This window comes from Salvelinus sp. IW2-2015, linkage group LG2 (assembly GCF_002910315.2).
Source record: "Salvelinus sp. IW2-2015 linkage group LG2, ASM291031v2, whole genome shotgun sequence".
Classification (NCBI taxonomy): Eukaryota; Metazoa; Chordata; class Actinopteri; order Salmoniformes; family Salmonidae; genus Salvelinus; species Salvelinus sp. IW2-2015.
In genome coordinates, this window is record NC_036839.1 from 35374851 (window position 1) to 35396104 (window position 21254).

At 43.9% G+C, this 21254-nt stretch overlaps 1 protein-coding gene across 1 annotated transcript; it reads left to right on the plus strand.

Annotated features, from left to right (window-relative positions):
• The first annotated feature begins 235 nt into the window (after positions 1-235).
• Positions 236-15389, plus strand: LOC111979111 (chromatin assembly factor 1 subunit B). The gene is made up of 14 exons (XM_024009401.3): positions 236-1095; positions 1528-1660; positions 1975-2107; positions 3538-3658; positions 3779-3882; positions 5041-5137; positions 5306-5390; positions 5803-5896; positions 7356-7425; positions 8061-8152; positions 11733-11892; positions 12627-13220; positions 14415-14494; positions 14740-15389. The coding sequence occupies exons 2-14, from the start codon at positions 1535-1537 to the stop codon at positions 14859-14861; spliced, it is 1878 nt and encodes a 625-aa protein (XP_023865169.1). The 5' UTR covers positions 236-1095; positions 1528-1534; the 3' UTR covers positions 14862-15389.
• The last annotated feature ends 5865 nt before the right edge of the window (positions 15390-21254 follow it).

Genomic DNA, 21254 nt, shown 5'->3' on the forward strand with positions numbered 1-21254 from the left:
GACTCAATTGGGTGCCACAGTATGAGTCATACCCGGAAATGGTTCTAATWGTTTTTTCACCATACATTTTTCCATCTGCAATTTTAGACCTACTGTATAAGGTCTATGTTTTGTGTAGGCTTACCTTGGCGTGACGTTTTGATAACTGCGCAAATCTCTCTGGGACAAGTTAACTGGAATCAATAATTAGCATTTTGAATTTAAGAGTAAACTGAGGCAAATATAATGATAAAACTCACCTTGTCCTAGAGAATTACACAGCTATCAAAACGTCATGCCAATATAAGCCTACAACATATACACAATTAACTTGAATTTTTTATAAAATTCACAATGTGAAAAATGAACGGCGGAAAAAAACGCGTCCGCTTTGGCGGACTATAGCAATGGCTTATTTTTGTAGGCACTAACCACGGTGGTTCTTTGAACGAACCCTATGGAAAAATGTATGGAGTTTTTGGATAAACGCTGAAATTAAGGTCTGGTAAGCACAGGCGTAGGAGATCTTATACGTTTTGTCCTATGATATAATCATAAGCTAATATCACTTTTTAAGCATTTGTGTAATTTACATTGCATAAAGGTTTCATATTTCATAAAGGTCATGTTATCTCATAGAACAAAACATAAGATCTCATGAGCCTGTGTTAACCTCTGACCTTATTTTCGGCGTGTATTCCAAAATCCTTATTCGACATTCATTTTGCCTATAGGAATGGCTGAAAGAACCAGAGCTAAATCGTTTCCTGTTTTTAGGACTACACGCTGGCAAGCTCCTGACACCAAGTCACAAACCTCGCCCATTTCCTTTTAAACCTAACCCTGAATTTAAATTAAGAGCAAAAAGCATTTTTTTGTGTGTGCCAATTTTGACTTTTTGGCTGTGGCTGTGGCTATATAGAAGCTTGTGGAAACCCCTGGACTACTTTGGTATTACCCGCCCCTCCCTTCTCAGCCTATCACTGCTGACTTCTCTACCGGAAGTTTTTTCCGAACTCTACGCGGGAAACCAATGTTTTGTCTCTGCTGTCCGCTTGTAGACTGGACTCCGCGCGGGACGACGCAACAGAAAAGTTAAACAGTGGAAAGAAACTGGTAGGCAGAGATGCATGCATATTTATGGATTTGTTCTGGATGTATATTTGATTAATCCAATATTTAATATAACATAATTGTTAATGTGTCTTCGCAAGTTGTTTTACTTCAACACACAGAGCAATCGAATTAAACTAGCTTAGCCATGGCTGAACTAACGAACAAGTTGGCTTTACTAAGCAAACCAGTAGCTACCAAGCTAACTCTTTTAAAAAATGAATGTAACTTTAAGAGCACTTGGAAGTGGTTAATGGCCCAACTTTCTCCACTGCCTTCTCAGTATGTATTGCAAGTGACTATCGGTGTCAACAACAGCTGCTGTTTGCTTAGTTGCTGTAGTGAGCTAACTAGCTAGTAATGTTATCTCTAGTCTAGCTGACATCTCCTTTTCAGTTAGCTAACGTTAACGTTACTCTCTTTGCCTGTATTTAGTAGGAAGATGAAGGTGATAACATGTGAGATTGCGTGGCACAACAAAGAACCTGTCTACAGTCTGGACTTCCAGCACAACTCAGAGGGCCGCATACACAGGCTGGCCACAGCAGGAGTGGACACCACTGTCAGGGTGAGCAACAGTTAGCTACTAACGTTATCTGTTTAAAACAACCCCTCCATTGTTGTTTAGTCATTCATTCTCTGTGGTTGTTTCAAGTGTCCCACCTGGAATTGAGACCAGTCTCTATCGTTCTCTCGCTCTCATATGCACACACCGTGAACACTTTGTATGTATTAGCAGATTGTCTAACACACACACACACGGCGTGGTAAGGAAACTGTAATAATGTATTGTATGGTGATATACTATTAAGAGACAATGACCTAATGAGTGCAGTGGGTCTGTGTGATGTTATAACGTGTGATGTCACTTCCTGTGGTTAGTTGTGGCGTGTGGAGATGGGGCCTGATGGGAAAGCAGTGGTGGACTTCCTGTCCAACCTAGCACGGCACACCAAGGCTGTCAACGTGGTGCGCTTCTGCCCCAACAGTGAGCTGCTCGCTTCTGGAGGAGATGGTGGGTMACGATGTAGCAAACGTGTATATATCAACTATAGCATAGTTGACAAATAAAATGGTTTGCTATAATATATAAAGATGTGGTTAGATACAGTATATTGGCACCTTTGCATGATTCACTATTCTCAAATAAGTTGAAAAAACATTTGTTTATATGTGTATTTGTTTTATTTCCACAGCACAGGACCAAGATCAAAAATATCTAAATTGAGATTGTTCACATTTATTCAAAATTAATTAATTTGGTTAGAGGTAATTAATCTAATCTGTGATACTTTGCAGGTGCTTACAGGGTAAACATTGCCATTCAACCAGTTTAAAAAAATAAAATAAAAATGTAACAATCTTCTCCATTGTAAAGTGCAAGGGTGCCAATAAATGATTTATATACAGTATACACTAGATAACTGATCGAGGGTGCTGTGTTGAAGCCACCATGCCTCCATCTTGGTACTCCCCCACCATTGTAAAAAAAAATATATATATATATTTTGGAAGCTATAGAAATGCATTTATTATTGTCTGCATTTGTCTTTGCCACATTCATTCTATTACAGACACCTTAATGCATTCTTTTAAATTTATATTATGTGAGCTAAACATAAAGAATATAAACAATTTCCTTTAAGTATAATTTTTAGACATTACTAATGTTACTGTCCCCACTACACCTAAATAATATAAAATCCATGTAATTTTGTCCTTGCAACATTTAATTGAAATACTGCAGAATTCTATTCATTCCTGTGGAGGACTGCTCCTACTGGGGAGTCCCAATATGGCTAACCGGTGACTTCAAAGCCTCTCAATGGCCAATACATAGCATCAGCAACCAAGGGTTTATATTCATCATTGGTGCCAGTATATTTGACTGCATCTCTATGACAGAAATGTTTTGCCATAAAGATATAACATATATAGCAAATAAAATGGAACAAGGATGATCAGCGTCTCCAATTGTGATCCATTGATGCCAACACTGAAGAAAAATACGCTATTTACATTTCAGGCATTTAGTGGACACTTATCCAGAGCATACATTTTTTTGTACTTTACTATGTTCAAGTCATAGCTAGGCAGAATCTCTAACCAAACGCTTGGCCCCTAAGCCCTTTATAGATTGGCCACTTACTGATGTGTTCGATAGTGATTACTCGAGTCAGCAAGTGTTTTGGTCAAAATGAGCATTGAGACGATGCCCACTCGACGTCCAAATGTCACTTATCAATATTCTGAATCCATTCGCGAGCTGTCATGGGCAGACACAGACGCATACACCGATAGACATTGAGAAAACAACATGTCTCTACTCCTGCCCAAAATATGTGCGAGTAAATCCATCGCCGGTGACTTCATCGGCTAATTTAGCTGGTTGTAGACTGCTTTGATAACAAATATTCAGTGTGTGTGTTAATGACTGTGTAACAGATTCAGCCATCCTGCTGTGGAAGCTGAATGACAATAAGGAGCCTGAGCAGGCCCCGTCATTCCAGGAGGAGGAGGATAGTCAGCTCAACAAGGAGAGCTGGAGCGTGTTCAAGACCCTGCGGTGACACCCTTTAATCACTCCCCTTATCTACAATACATTGTCCCTTCCCTGTGTATTACTTCATAATCACATTCGTGACTGTTTGTGTGTGCACTGTTTAAATTATGTTGTGTTTTGTAGGGGACATATTGAGGATGTGTATGATATCAGCTGGACCCGGGATGGGAACTTCATGGTCTCTGGTTCTGTGGACAACACTGCCATTATGTGGGATGTAACAAAGGGTAAGACGTGTGTGAGAGTACATATAGCTTGTGTGTCTAAATATGTCTGTTCAGTTACATTTGCGGCCAAATACTGTATATTGGCACCCTTGGACTTTAATTCTCTGTCTTCTAAAATAATTAAAATTGAAGAAAAACATTTGGTCACCTCACCTTATTGGCTTTTCAACATTGCGGAATTAATAGTATTTTGTAAACTTTTTAAAACTATTTTATTTAGAAAATAGAGACATGGCATGGACAAAATTATTTCCACCTTGGAGCTAAATACATTTGTTTCTGTAATGTTGAAAATCCAATAACAAGGTATTGGTGGCCAAAAGTTATTTTTTATTTCAACTTACTTCACATTTTTTTCAAAAATATTTAATAAATCTGCAAGGGTGCCAATATATTTGGCCACAACTGTATACCTCTGTGTTGTCTATATTCTGTGTAATGTGTGTGTATGGATGTTATTCAGTAAGGGATAATACCCCTACACGATCATTACTATGGGACAGTTGGAGTTCGAATTTGAGTATTGAAACAATGTTGCAAATGTCAGAGAGACAGACAGCAAGGTTTATACAAATCTCTGCTGTTGAAACTAAATGTTAGTCTTAATGAAATGTGAGATAATGTCTAGATGCTTTTTATAGTGGAGATCAAGTTTATAACTTCCCTCCCTGGGCTGATGAGACAGCGGGTTGCCCAGTCAGATGGAACAGAGTAAATACGCATTTTAACGTCATAGATTTAGCCGGTGGTAACTTGTGTAATAGACACTGYCTGGAATGCGATTTTAACCAATCAACATTCAGGATTAGATAGAAGCTGTTTTTCAGTCTCGGTCCCAGCTTTCATGCACCTGTACTGACCTTCTGGATGGTAACAGGGTGAACAGGCCGAGGCTCGGGTGGTTGATGTCCTTGATCTTTTTATACCTGGATACAGCCCTTAGCCGTGGTATATTTGCCAAATATGACAAACTCCCGAGGTGCCTTATTGCTATTATAAACTGGTTACCAATGTAATTAGAGCAGTAAAATAAATGTTTTGTCATACCAGTGGTATACGGTCTGATATACCATGGCTGCCAGCCAATCAACATTCAGGGCTCAAACCACCCAGTTTATAATTAGTTATAACACCGGTAATAAGTGTTGTATTTTTCAGGTCAGAAGCTGTGCATCTTTAACGACCATAAGAGCTATGTGCAGGGAGTTACCTGGGACCCGCTGGGCCAGTATGTGGCCACACTCAGCTGTGACAGGTAGGAACACACCCAGCCTCTGGTCCCCTGTAAGAAACCATTTAGTCTCCTTTTATCAGTGATCAGTGGAACTAACATGATACATAAACAAAGAACCAACATGGACTTGTAGATCTGAACCTTCTTAAACAGTGTTATATGATCTGACTGTCTTCCCCCCTCCCTCAGGGTGATGCGTGTGTACAGTACTCAGAGCAGGAGGAAAGTCTACAGTGTCAGTAAGATGAGCTCTGGATCAGCTGCGGAGGGAGAGGTCAGTATGAGCTGAGTGGACAAATGTTCTCCCATAGATGGGTTAGCTGACAACGTAAAGAAAACAATGCGCACACTTCTATGGGGCAGAAGTCTGTGTTTTGATTCTGCATAGCCAGAAAGCTGCCAACAATGACAAGAAGCTACCATTGGGGAATTGTAAGTAACTTGTTTCAGCTAGTTTTGTCTTTTTCTTGATACCATGTCTTGTTTTGACTGGAGACGAACTATAGCTTAGATGTTGTCAACACTCTAAGCCAACTCTGTCTGTTTTGCCCCATATGTGTCAGTTTTGTTGCTAAACAGCTATCTATATACACACACACACACACTTTACACTCACACTAAACACAATCATACACACACCAAACACTCTTTAATGTGAGGGTGTTTGTCTGTTTATTTGTGTGCAGGTGAAACAGTACCGAATGTTCCATGACGACAGCATGAGGTCTTTCTTCAGACGCCTCACCTTCACACCGGACGGCTCCTTCCTGCTCGCCCCAGGTAAATGCACACACACTCACACGGAAACAGCTAAGCCTTGTTCACATTGGTAGTTTGAAGTGATTCAAATTTTTAAGAAATTGCGTATCTGATACGAATCTGTTTTATTTCCTGCAGTCTGAACAGCCAAAAAAGCAAATGGATTCAGATGTCTCAAGCCACATTTTAAACCACCTTCGTAGGTGGTTTGAAGTCAGATACAAAACTGATTCTTTCCCATGCAACCTGTCTGAATGTTCAAATCTGATTTATTTAGACAGTTATTTGGCGTATCTTGTTGCTTGCTAGCTACTCTGTTGACAGTTTGACAAGAACATGTGCTAGCTAACTAGTTTGTTAATTGTTTACAAACAAATGAGTGAATGTGCTAGCAAGCTAAACAGTTACCTAACTAGTTGACCGCTGTAGCTAGACATAAAGGACTAGTTTTGAAAGTTGGATCATCTTATCCTTTAAAGGTGTTCTTACACAATGATTTTGAGTATACTGAGAAACATCCATGGCAGGCATTGTCACCTTAGCTTGTTACATAACTTCTGAGTGATAGGAAGCACGAGCACCACCACCTGGTGCTGTTATTATAACAACTAGCATAGCCATGTCAGCAAATGACTGCTGTCTGAACATACACACACGAAAAATAAAACTGATTTTATTTTTTATTTTTATTTTACCGTTATTTTACCAGGTAAGTTCCTGTCTCTTATACACATCTAGATGTGTATAAGAGACAGGTCTGAACATACACACACGAAAAATAAAACTGATTTTATTTTTTATTTTTATTTTACCGTTATTTTACCAGGTAAGTTGACTGAGAACACGTTCTCATTTGCAGCAACGACCTGGGGAATAGTTTCAGGGGAGAGGAGGGTGATGAATGAGCCAATTGTAAACTGGGGATTATTAGGTGACCGTGATGGTTGAGGGCCAGATTGGGAATTTAGCCAGGACACCGGGGTTAACACCCCTACTCTTACGATAAGTGCCATGGGATCTTTTAATGACCTCAGAGAGTCAGGACACCCGTTTAACGTCCCATCCGAAAGACGGCACCCTACACAGAGCAGTGTCCCCAATCACTGCCCTGGGGCATTGGGATCTTTGTTTAGACCAGAGGAAAGAGTGCCTCCTACTGGCCCTCCAACACCACTTCCAGCAGCACCTGGTCTCCCATCCAGGGACTGACCAGGACCAACCCTGCTTAGCTTCAGAAGCAAGCCAGCAGTGGTATGCAGGGTGGTATGCTGAGCGTGGAGGCCTGCATTGTGAACAAGGCTTTATTCTGTACATCCATCTGGTGATTTGAAACAGGAAGTAATTGTGTCCTGTACTGCTGTCATATCCTGTGATGGTGTAGAGGTCATGGGTGACATCCTGCTTAGCCCATCTCTTTTCTCCCTCTCTGTGTCCCTCTCTCTCCCCTCTCCTCTCTGTCTGTTTTTTTCTGTCTCTGTAGCGGGGTGTGTGGAGGCGGGGGAGAACATCACCAACACCACCTACGTCTTCTCCAGGAAGAGCCTCAAGAGGTAACTGCTGCCAACGAAAGCCCTTTGTGTACAATAAAGATTAATTGAACTGATACTGTCCAGGTCTGGAGTTAGCTGCTGTCTTTGGGTCTATTGCTCTAGGTCAGTATTTCCCWACTCCAATCCTCCAGTACCCCCAGCAACACACATTTTGTTGGGTAGCTTGATGATTAGTTGACAAGTACAATCAGGCATGCTTGTCCAGGGACTGGAGTTGGGAACCGCTGCTCTACTGTACGTCTTAGAGCTGGATTTGGACAATATCCATATTGCGGTAAATTGCCTGAATTGATGAGAGAACGAAAGGTTTATAACACTAATGTGCACCATTAAAAAAAAAAAAAAAAAAAAAAAATTATTCTTAAAACTACTACTACTAGTTTGACTGTTGTACCCATCAATTGTCCCATTAACAATCACCCATATTAGCAAACTTTTTTTAATTTAGAACTTTTCTCTAGTATAGGCTATTTATCGTAATGAACGATATCAGCCAAATGCCTGCAATAAGTGATCAGTGTGGATAATTTTCAGTTTATCATCCCAGCTCTAATAAGTCTTGCTCTCTTAGTGTGTATCTGTAGCTATATCAGAGTAAGGGTGAAACTGGATGCATCTGCCTTTCTGTATTCTAGGCCCATAGCTCACCTGCCCTGCCCTGCTAAAGCCACCCTGGCTGTACGCTGTTGCCCTGTCTACTTTGAGCTGAGGACCAAGAAGGGAGAGGGTAAAGACACACAGCTCTTCTACTGATTATTACTCATTTATATATTTMATTTATTCAGCAAACTCTATTACCCAAGATATAACGGATAGCTGTTACGAGAATTATGTTCTCAATKTTCATAAACCACTTCAATTAAACTACTCAGTCTGCAACCCAGAATTTGTAAGATTCTGGTTGAATGAAACAGACGGAGGCCCAGCTATGATAGTCAAAATGTTTACATTTACATTTAAGTCATTTAGCAGACGCTCTTATCCAGAGCGACTTACAAATTGGTGCATTCACCTTATGATATCCAGTGGAACAACCACTTTACAATAGTGCATCTAACTCTTTTAAGGGGGGGGGTTAGAAGGATTACTTTATCCTATCCTAGGTATTCCTTAAAGAGGAATTCACGAGAGCGCTGGTTTGTTGTATAAAACCATTAATTTTATACCGGCTCCTTACGCACATACTTTCACGCACAAACAGAAGATATCATACGCACATACATAATTATTTGACTCTATGTAAACTGAAAACCACATATCCTGAGGCTGCATTCATTGTAGCTGGGGATTTTAACAATGCTAATCTGAAAACAAGACTCCCTAAATTCTATCAGCATATCGATTGCGCAACCAGGGCTGGTCAAACCCTGGATCATTGTTATTCTAACTTCCGCGACACATATAAGGCCATCCCCCGGCATCCTTTCGGAAAAGCTGACCACGACTCCATTTTGTTGCTTCCAGCCTACAGACAGAAACTAAAACAAGAAGCTCCCGCGCTCAGGTCTGTTCAACGCTGGTCCGACCAATCTGATTCCACGCTTCAAGACTGCTTCGATCATGTGGATTGGGATATGTTCCGCATTGCGTCCAACATTGACGAATACGCTGATTCGGTGAGCGAGTTCATTAGGAAATGCATCTGCGATGTCGTACCCACAGCAACTATTAAAACATTCCCAAACCAAAAACCGTGGATTGATGGCAGCATTCGCGCGAAACTGAAAGCGCGAACCACTGCTTTTAACCAGGGCAAGGTGACCGGAAACATGACCGAATACAAACAGTGTAGCTATTCCCTCCGCAAGGCAATCAAACAAGCTAAGCGTCAGTATAGAGACAAAGTAGAGTTGCAATTCAACGGCTCAGACCCAAGAGGGATGTGGCAGGGTCTACAGTCAATCACGGACTACAAAAAGAAAACCAGCCCCGTCGCGGACCAGGATGTCTTGCTCCCAGACAGACTAAATAACTTTTTTGCTCGCTTTGAGGACAATACAGTGGCACTGACACAGCCCGCACCAAAACCTGCGGATTCTCCTTCACTGCAGCCGACGTGAGTAAAACATTTAAACGTGTTAACCCTCGCAAGGCTGCAGGCCCAGATGGCATCCCCAGCCGCGTCCTCAGAGCATGCGCAGACCAGCTGGCTGGTGTGTTTACGGACATATTCAATCAATCCTTATCCCAGTCTGCTGTTCCCACATGCTTCAGAAGGCGCCACCATTGTTCCTGTCCCAAGAAAGCTAAGGTAACTGAGCTAAACGACTACCGCCCCGTAGCACTCACTTCCGTCATCATGAAGTGCTTTGAGAGACTAGTCAAGGACCATATCACCTCCACCCTACCTGACACCCTAGACCCACTCCAATTTGCTTACCGACCCAATAGGTCCACAGGCGACGCAATCGCAACCACACTGCACACTGCCCTAACCCATCTGGACAAGAGGAATACCTATGTGCGAATGCTGTTAATCGACTACAGCTCAGCATTTAACACCATAGTACCCTCCAAACTCGTCATCAAGCTCGAGACCCTGGGTCTCGACCCCGCCCTGTGCAACTGGGTACTGGACTTCCTGACGGGCCGCCCCCAGGTGATGAGGGTAGGTAACAATATCGCCACCCCGCTGATCCTCAACACTGGGGACCCACAAGGGTGCGTTCTGAGCCCTCTCCTGTACTCCCTGTTCACCCACAACTGCATGGCCATGCACGCCTCCAACTCAATCATCAAGTTTGCGGACGACACTACAGTGGTAGGCTTGATTACCAACAACGACGAGACGGCCTACGGGAGGAGGTGAGGCCCTCGGAGTGGTGTCAGAAATAACCTCACACTCAACATCAACAAACAAAGGAGATGATTGTGGACTTCAGGAAACAGCAGAGGGAGCACCCCCCTTTCCACATCGACGGGACAGTAGTGGAGAGGGTAGTAAGTTTTAAGTTCCTCGGCGTACACATCACGGACAAACTGAATTGGTCCACCCACACAGACAGCGTTGTGAAGAAGGCGCAGCAGCGCCCCTTCAACCCAGGAGGCTGAAGAAATTCGGCTTGTAACCAAAAGCACTCACAAACTTCTACAGATGCACATCGACATCCTGTCGGGCTGTATCACCGCCTGGTACGGCAACTGCTCCGCCCACAACCGTAAGGCTCTCCAGAGGGTAGTGAGGTTTGCACAACGCATCACTGGGGGCAAACTACCTGCCCTCCAGGACACCTACACCACCCGATGTCACAGGAAGCCATAAAGATCATCAAGGACAACAACCACACGAGCCACTGCCTGTTCACCCCACTATCATCCAGAAGGCGAGGTCAGTACAGGTGCATCAAAGCAGGGACCGAGAGACTGAAAAACAGCTTCTATCTCAAGGCCATCAGACTGTTAAACAGCCACCACTAACATTGAGTGGCTGCTCCCAACATACTGACTCAACTCCAGCCCACTTTAATGATGGAAATTGATCAAAAATGTATCACTAGCCACTTTAAACAATGCCACTTAATATAATGTATATACTGTACTTTATATCATCTACTGCATCTTGCCATCTTTATGTAATACATGTATCACTAGCCACTTAAACTATGCCACTTTTATGTTTACATACCCTACATACTCATCTCATATGTATATACTATACTCGATACCATCTACTGCATCTTGCCTATGCCGTTCTGTACCATCACTCATTCATATATCTTTATGACATATTCTTTATCCTTTTACACTAGTGTGTGTATAAGGTAGTAGTTGTGGAATTGATAGCTTAGATTACTCGTTGGTTATCACTGCATTGTCGGAACTAGAAGCACAAGCATTTCGCTACACTCGCATTAACATCTGCTAACCATGTGTATGTATCAAATAAATTTGATTTGACACACACGAACAGTAGTATCCTACGCACATACTGTATCAATACCCAGCGACAAAATTAGGGACCGTGAGAAGCACTCCCTGTCCTCCCCAAGATTAGGGAGTACTCACTGCCCTCTCCAATTTCTCTGAGGCCCTAGCAAGGTCGGCACCGAATTTGCTCACTGTTTAAGATACTATAAAGATTCATTGTACAGTTATATTGTTTTACCTTAATTCTGACTAAAACTACACACATCATTAATTATACTTTTACTGACTAAGACTACACACATCATTAATAATAATTTTATGATTCTAATCAATTTCATACAATTATATGGTTTCAGGATGGAATATTCTAATCATTCATTTAAACATATAAATTCCATTYACAATAGCTAACTCCCTCTCTCTCCCTCCCTGCTCCCCAGATGGCAGTGCCCAGCCCCTGCCCAACACGTTTGGCTTGCCCTACAGACTGGTGTTTGCTGTGGCCTCCGAGGATTCCATCTTCCTCTATGACACTCAGCAGACCCTACCTTTCGGCTACGTCTCCAACATCCACTACCACACACTCAGCGACCTCACCTGGTAGTCCACACAAAACATACAACATAATACAGAATGACATAATACAAAACATCATCATTGGACAAGAACAGCTCAAGGACAGAACTACATACATTATTTTTTTAAAGGCACACGTAGCCTACATATCATTGCACACACACAAACTATCTAGGTCAAATACGGGAGAGGTATTGTGCCGCGAGGTGTTGCTTTATCTGTTTTTTTAAACCAGGTTTGCTGTTTATTTGAGCAATATGAGATGAAAGGAAGTTCCATGCAATAAGGGCTCTATATAATACTGTACGCTTTCTTGAATTTGTTCTGGATTTGGGGACTGTGAAAAGACCTCTGGTGGCATGTCTGGTGGGGTAAGTGTGTGTCAGAGCTGTGTGTAAGTTGACTGCAAACAATTTGGGATTTTCAACACATTGATGTTTCTTATAAAAATAAGTGATGCAGTCAGTCTCTCTTCAACTCTAAGCCAAGAGAGACTGGCATGCATAGTATTTATATTAGCCCTCTGATTACAATTAAGAGCAAAACGTGCCRCTCTGTTTTTGATGAGCTTGAGGTAGAGATCCTAGGATCCGATGACCCCACTACTCCCAATCCTAAACTGCACTGAAAAATATCTGTTCCTGTGTCAGTGTTTAGGGGTATCCTCTAAGTACTGTTTAATTAGTTGTTGTTGTGTAGCATTGTTCCTGTCTGGTGTTTTCACCCAGTCTCTTTAGTAATGTCATATCCTTTTGTAGGTCTCGGGATGGTTCCTTCCTGGCGGTGTCGTCTACAGACGGCTACTGCTCCTTCCTGTCCTTCTCCCCTGGCGAGCTGGGCACGCCCCTCAAGGAGCCCCCTGTCCTGGAGGTCGTCACCCCTGGCAACGGGCCCGAAAAGAAGGGCAAGAAGGTTGCAACGGCCCGCACGGTGTCCCCCGTCCCCAAAACAACAGAGAGCACCGCCCCTGTTCACCCCACCCCTAAAGAGGCCCCCAGCACCCCCCTCTCCTCCCTCACCTCCCCTGGCACCCCCCTGACCCCTGGGGGAGAGGAGAAGAAGAACCCTGGTAGGGCCAAGACCCAGCCCCGTAGGATCACCCTCAACACCCTGGAGGGGTGGGGCAAGCCCAGCACCCCCAAAACGCCTGCTGCTAGTGACCCCAAAACCCCCACCACCAGCACACCTTCCACCCCTCAGCAGCCTCGCCTCACCCTCTCTACCCCCAACACCCCCCTCGCCCCCTCTATAGCCCAGCCCTGCCTCACGCCAAAAGCCCAATGCAGCAGCGGTAAAACCCTGGGCCCCAGCACCCCAAAAGCTAGCAACACCCCTAAAGGGCCTGCCCCCAGGTAAGAGCACAAATACAAGATTGTGTGTCTGTGTTTTTGCCTGTCTCTGTTTATTTGCTTGCCTGTGAGTGTGTGTGTGTGTGTGTGCATGTGTGAGTAGCTTTTGCACGCTGATGTATCTTGATCCTGTTTGAATCACTCATCATGTGGAGCCACCACTACAATCAAGGGATAGATGAAACCCTTCTCGCTGTAATGTCTGCCCCTGGTCCATACGCTCAGAACTATCCTGCTCTCACTTTTCCTACTGGAACTGACTTTTCTGATAACTACTTTAGTGAGKAAAAATGTACTTATTTTGATGTGGTTGTCCCACCTAGCTGTCTTAAGATGAATGCACTAACTGTAAGTTGTCCTGGATAAGAGCATCTGCTAAATGACTAAAATGTAAATGTAATGCTGCTTGATGCTATAGCCTAGATGCTAAAACGAGTTAGCCTGACTGCTTCGCTCTCTCTCGCAAGACTACGGTATGTAAATGTATGCAAACTCTCATTCAAATGGCCTGCGGCGAGTGGAGCCAGACAGCCTGACTGGTGCCTACATACTGGTGCCTACATACAGCTACTACATAACTGCCACATCACTGGATGGAAAGGAGCAGTTAGACGGGGAGAGGCTGGTGGGAGATGGGAGCACCAGCCAGGCAGCATGCCTAGTGTAGGGAAGGACATTGGACCATTTCCCCACTAATGTTTCCATTTATTGCAAATGGTTGTGAATTATTTTGTAAACTTAGATTTTCAGATGTTGCAGATGATGTGTCATTTGTTGTGTGACAAAATAATGAGCGTGCTTGTGGAATGTTTGGTCATTAGCTACTGTCTGTCAGAACAAAACCCTGTCTGGTATTCAGGGTTTGTTGGACCACCCTACTGTTAATCAAGTACTGATTATCCTGAGAAGCTGCCGGAAGATAATAGATGGGCTGTGTGTGTGTGACATTATCAGTCTATATAAACACAGATTGAATGGGCAGAAGTGAAGTTATATTTGTTGTTATTTGCAGGTCTACTTTTTCTCTGAATCCTAAATTAGGTGGGAGTGTTTCTTATGTAGGCCTACACTGATAGAATAGTAGCTGTATGTTGAGTTCTGCTGTTGTCTTAGGACTAATTCCTCAGCCACCTACTCAAGAGTCGGGTAGAATCCCCTTCTAAGTGACTGTTCTCTCTCTCTCTCCACTGTTTTCAGACGGATATCTCTGACTCCTGTCGTCTCCAGATCTCCAGCTACCTTCAGCACACCCTCCTCCACAGAGAAAGCCAAACATGGTCAGTATATCCTGCAACACCTTATGGCGGGATTGGCCAAGCACTTTACAACAAGACCAGTCATTGGCTATGGACAGTATTATCATTACTGGTCTTTGTAATGTGGTCTGCCTCTGAGCCCAACTAATGAAACATCAACATTTGAGTATACTAAATTATGTGATTCCTAAGAACTGTTTGTTTTATCCAGTCCAGTGTTCTGCCTATGATTGATGCATCTCTTTTGGTTCAACTTATTCCCCCAGAACGGCCCTCTCCCCCCACTGACCCTGTGTGCCAGCCCCCAGAGTCCAAGCGGCCCAAAACCAGCACCCTGGCAGACAAGACAGGGGTGGCTCCAGCCTCAGGGTCAACACCCAAACCCTAAGGACCCCACGCTACTAAGAACACTGAAGCACGAGTACAGAGCAGCACAGAGAGTCGTTTCAACATGCAACTCACATATTATCCTCCTACACACCTACACACACACTTTTGGAGTTTAGCCTACAGAACTGCATAGACTGGTGTTGTCAGCTAAAACACACAAGTTCACAGAGCGAAGACTGGCATTTTCCTCCTAACATTATTCTGTATGTTTTTGTAACTTGACGTTCTCARTCTGTAGCTCTTTTTGGTGGATAACCAGGTTATTGTGAAATTGAAATAAAGGATATGAAACAAAAAGTTTAAAATAAGATGCACCACCTTAGTCCAAAAGAAGCCTAGCTCATGTATAAAACTCAATGGTCATTTACTTTTAGTCAGAATTATTGTCTGTATAAGTATTATATTAGTACACTATATATACAGTGCCTTTTGGAAAGTATTCAGACCACTTGACTTGTTACACATTTTCTTACGTGACAGCCTTATTCTAAAATGTATTAAATAAAACATTTTCYTCTGCAATCTACACACAATACCCCATAATGACAAAGCAAAAAATGTTTTTAGACATTTTTGCAAAGTTATTAAAAACAAACCTTTTTTACATAAGTATTCGGACCCTTTGCTATGAGACTCAAAAATAAGCTCATGGGCATCCTATGTTCATTGATCATCCTTGAGCTGTTTCTACAACTCAATTGGAGTCCATCTGTGGTAAATTCAATTGATTGGACATGATTTGGAAAGGCACATGCCTGTCTATAAGGTCCCACAGTTGACAGTGCATGTCAGAGAAAAAACCAAGGCATGGGGTCCAAGGAATTGTCTGTAGAGCTACGAGAATGGATTGTGTCGAGGCACAAATCTGGGGAAGGGTACCAAAACATTTCTGCAGCATTGAAGGTCCCTCATTCTTAAATGGAATAAGTTTGGAACCACCAAGACTCTTCCTAGAGCTGGCCGCACGGACAAACTGAGCAATTGAGGGAGAAGGGCCTTGGTTAGGGAGGTGACCAAGAACCCGATGGTCACTCTGAGCTCCAGAGTTCCTCTGTGGAGATGGGAGAACCGTTCAGGACAACCATCTCTGCAGCACCACCAATTAGTCCTTTATGGTAGTGGCCAGACGGAARCCACTCAGTAAAAGGAACATGACAGCCCACTTGGAGTTTGCCAAAAGGCATCTAAAGAACTCTCAGACCATGAGAAACAAGATTCTCTGGTCTGATGAAACCAAGAACTCTTTGGCCTGAATGCTAAGAGTCATGTCTGGAGGAAACCTGGCACCATCCCTACGGTGAAGCATGGTGGTGGTAGCATCATGCTGTGGGGATGTTTTTCAGCAGCAGGGACTGGGAGACTTGTCAGGATTGAGGCAAAGATGAATGGAGGAAAGTACAGAGAGATCCTTGATGAAAACCTGCTCCACAGACCTCAGACTGGGGTGAAGGTTCACCTTCCAACAACCCTAAGCACACAGCCAAGACAATGTAGGAGAGGCTTCGGGATAACATTTACATTTAAGTCATTTAGCAGACGCTCTTATCCAGAGCGACTTACAAATTGATAAGTCTCAATGTCCTTGAGTGGCCCAGCCAGAGCCCGGACTTGAACCCGATCGAACATCTCTGGAGAGACCTGAAAATAGCCGTGCAGCGACGCTCCACATCCAACCTGACAGAGCTTGAGAGGTTCTGCAGAGAAGAATGGGTGAAACTCTCCAAATACAGGTGTGCCAACTTGTAGCGTCACACACACGACGACTCGAGGCTGTAATCACTGCCAAAGGTGCTTTAACAAAGTACTGAGTAAAGGGTCTGAATACTTATGTAAATGTAATATTTCTGTTTTTTATTTTATAAATTAGCAAACATTTCTGAAACAGTTTTTGCTTTGTTATTATGGGCTATTGTGTGTAGATTGAGGGGGGGGGGGAACAATGGTTTGTTGAGATTGGTKTGGAATAACTTCTTATTCTGGGGGGRGGGGGGGGGGGTACTTTTTACCACCTTTTTCTCCCCAATTTTGTGATATCCAATTGGTAGTTAAGGTCTTGTCCCATTGCTGCAACTCCCGTACGGACTCGGGAGAGGTGAAGGTCGAGAGCCATGTGTCCTCCGAAACACGACCCTGCCAAGCCACACTGCTTCTTGACACACTGCTCGCTCAACCCGGAAGCCAGCAGCACCAATGTGTCAGAAGGAAACACCGTCCACCTGGCTACCAAGTCAGCGTGCATGCGCCCGGCCCGCCACAGAAGTCGCTAGAGCGCGATGGGACAAGGACATCCCAGCCAGCCAAACCCTCCCCTAACCCGGACAACGCTTGGCCAATTGTGTGCCGTCTCATTGTRCCTGCACAGAGCCCTGACCTCAACCCCATCAAACACTTTTGGATGAATTGGAACGCCAGGCGTAATTGCCCAACATCAGTGCTCTTGTGGCTGAATGGAAGCAAGTCCCTGCAGCAATGTTCCAACATCTTAGTGGAAAGCCTTCCCAGAAGAGAGAAGGCTGTTATAGCAGCAAAGTGGGGACCAACTCCATGTTAATGCCCATGATTTTGGAATGAGATATTTGACGAGCAGGTGTCCAAATACTTTTGGTCATGTAGTTTATGCTTTTATATATGAATGTCTGTATAATGCTGTGGATTTTGGTAACATTTCAATACAATGTTTGTCTAAAAAATAAATGTATTGGCTGCGTCTTTCTAAAAACATTCCCATGAAAAGCAGCCTACTACCACTACCACCACCACCTGCGGTTAGGGACCCATCATACTAYTACTGCTACCACAGTAAGGGACTCGTACTACTACTACCAGTGTTAGGGACCCATATTACTACTGCTACAACCAGGGTTAGGGACCCATATTACTTCTGCTACTAATACTACTACCCAGGGTTAGGGACCCATATTAGTACTTCTACTACTACCACCACCAGGGTAAGGGACCCATACTACTACTACTACCAGGGTAAGGGACCCATATTATTACTACTACTACCACCACCAGGGTAAGGGACCATACTACTATTACTACTACCAGGGTTAGGGACCCATAATACTGCTGCTACTACTACTATTACTGCCTCCAGGGTTAGGGATCCATAATACTGCTGCTACTACTACTATTACTGCCTCCAGGGTTAGGGACCCATATTAGTACTTCTACTACTACTACCACCACCAGGGTAAGGGACCCATACTACTACTACTACCAGGGTTAAGGACCCATATTAATACTTCTACTACTACTACCACCACCACCAGGGTAAGGGACCCATACTACTACTACTACCAGGGTTGGGGACCCATAATTCTACTACTGCTACCAGGACAAGAGATCCATAATACTACTACCAGGGTTAGGGACCCATAATACTGCTGCATCTACTACTATTACTGCYTCCAGGGTTAGGGACCCATAATACTGCTGCTACTACTACTATTACTSCCTCCAGGGTTAGGGACCCATATTAGTACTTCTACTATTACTACTACTACCAGGGTTAGGGACCCATAATACTGCTGCTACTACTACTATTACTGCCTCCAGGGTTAAGGACCCATCATTTTTTTATATTACCTTTATTTAACTAGGCAAGTTAGATAAGAACAAATTCTTATTTACAATGACGGCCTACCAAAAGGCAAAAGATCTTTGGGGACGGGGGCTGGGATTAAAAATAAAAAATATATAAATATAGGACAAAACGCACATCACAACAAGAGACACCACAACATTACATTAAGAAAGACCTAATACAACAACTTAGCATGGCAGCAATACATGACAACACAGCATGGCAGCAACACCACATGACAACAACATGGTGGCAACACAACATGGCAGCAGCACAACATCAAATTCACATTTTATTTGTCACATGCACCGAATACAACAGGTGTAGATCTTACAGTGAAATGCTTACTTACAAGCTCTTAACCAACAATGCAGATTTAAGAAAAATAAGTGTTAAGTAAAAAATAACAAATAATTAAAGAGCAGCAGTAAAAGAACAGTAGCAAGGCTATATACAGGGGTTCTGGTACAGAGTCAATGTGCGGGGTCACAGATTAGTCAAGGTAATTGAGTTAATATGTACATGTAGGTAGAGTTAAAGTGACTATGTATAGATAATAAACGGAGAGTAGCAGCAGCGTAACGGGGGGACAATGCAAATAGTCTGGGTAGCCAAGCGGTAACGCTTGCCGTGCGGTAGCAGAGAGAACAGTCTATGACTAGGGTGGCTGGAGTCTGACCATTTTTAGGGCCATCCTTGGGATAGAGGTCCTGGATGGCAGGAAGCTTGACCCCAGTGATGTACTGGGCCATACACACTACCCTCTGTTGTGCCTTGCGGTCRGAGGCCGAGCAGTTGCCATACCAGGCAGTGATACAACCATCAGGATGCTCTCGATGGTGCAGCTGTAGAACTTTTTGAGGATTTGAGGACCCATGCCAAATCTTTTCAGTCTCCTGAGGGGGAATAGGCTTTGTTGTGCCCTCTTGGTGTGTTTGGACCATGATAGTTTGTTTGTGATGTCGACACCAAGGGACTTGAAGCTCTCAACCTGCTCCACTACAGCCCCGTCGATGAGAATGGGGGCGGGCTCGGTCCACCTTTTCCTGTAGTCCACAATCATCTTCTTTTGTCTTGATCACATTGAGAGAGAGGTTATTATCCTGGCACCACACAGCCAGGTCTCTGACCTCCTCCCTATAGGCTTTCTAATCGTTGTCGGTGATCAGGCCTACATGGTAGCAGAACAAAACATGGTATAAACATTATTGGACACAGACAAAGGCACGAAGGTAGAGACAACAATACATCACGCGAAGCAGCCACAACGCTCAGTACTGGTATCCATGATTGAGTCTTTGAATGAAGAGATGGAGATAAAACTGTCCCGTTAGAGTGTTTTTTTCTTGCAGCTCCTTCCTGTCGCCAGCTGCAGCAAACTGAAAAGAGGAGTGACTCAGGGATGTGTGTGCTTTGGGGACCTTTAACAGAATGTGACTGGCAGAACGGGTGTTGTATGTGGAGGATGAGGGCTGCAGTAGATATCTCAGATAGGGGGGAGGGAGACCTAAGAGGGTTTTGTAAATAAGGATCAACCAGTGGGTCTTGCGATGGGTATACAGAGATGACCAGTTTACAGAGAAGTATAGAGTGCAGTGATGTGTCCTATAAGGAGCATTGGTGGCAAATCTGATGGCCGAATGGTAAAGAACATCTAGCCGCTCGAGAGCACCCTTACCAGCTGTTCTATAAATTACGTCTCCGTAATCTAGCATGGGTAGGATCATCTGAATCAGGGTTAGTTTGGCAGCTGGGGTGAAAGAGGAGCGATTACGATAGAGGAAACCAAGTCTAGATTTAACCTTTGCCTGCAGCGTTGATTTGTGCTGAGAGAAGAACAGTGTACCGTCTAGCCATACTCCCAAGTACTTGGTTGAGGTGAATACCTCAAGCTCTTCACCCTCAGAGGTAGTAATCACCAGTGGGGAGAGGGTCATTCTTTTTACCAATCCACATGACCTTTGTTTTGGAGGTGTTCAGAACAAGGTTAAGGGCAGAGAAAGCTTGCTGGACACTAAGAAAGCTTTGTTGTAGAGCATTTAACACAAAATCCGTGGAGTGGCCAGCTGAGTAAAAGACTATCATCTGCATATACATGTATGAGGGAGCTTCCTACTGCCTGAGCTATGTTGTTGATGTAAATTGAGAAGAGCGTGGGGCCTAGGGTACTCCCTTGGTGACAGGCGGTGGCTGAGACAGCACATGTTCTGACTTTATACACTGCACTCTGAGAGAGGTAGTTAGCAAACCAGGCCAAAGACCCCTCAGAAACACCAATTGTCGTTTGCCGGCCCACAAGAATGGAAAGGTCTACGGTGTCAATAGCTTTGGCCAATTCAATGAAAATAGCAGCACAACATTGCTTAGAATCAAGGGCAATGGTGACATCATTTAGGACCTTTAAGGTTGCAGTGACATTATCTGAGCAGAAACCAGATTGCATCCCAGAGAGAATACTATACTACTCCCAGGGGTTAGGGACCCATCATACTACTACTCCCAGGGGTTAGGGACCCATACTACTACTCCCAGGGGTTAGGGACCCATCATACTACTACTCCCAGGGGTTAGGGACCCATCATACTACAACTCCCAGGGGTTAGGGATCCATCATACTACTACTCCCAGGGGTTAGGGACCGATCATACTACTACTCCCAGGGGTTAGGGACCCATCATACTACAACTCCCAGGGGTTAGGACCCATCATACTACAACACCCAGGGGTTAGGGACCCATCATACTACTACTCCCAGGGGTTAGGGACCCATCATACTACTCCCAGAGGTTAGGGACCCATAAT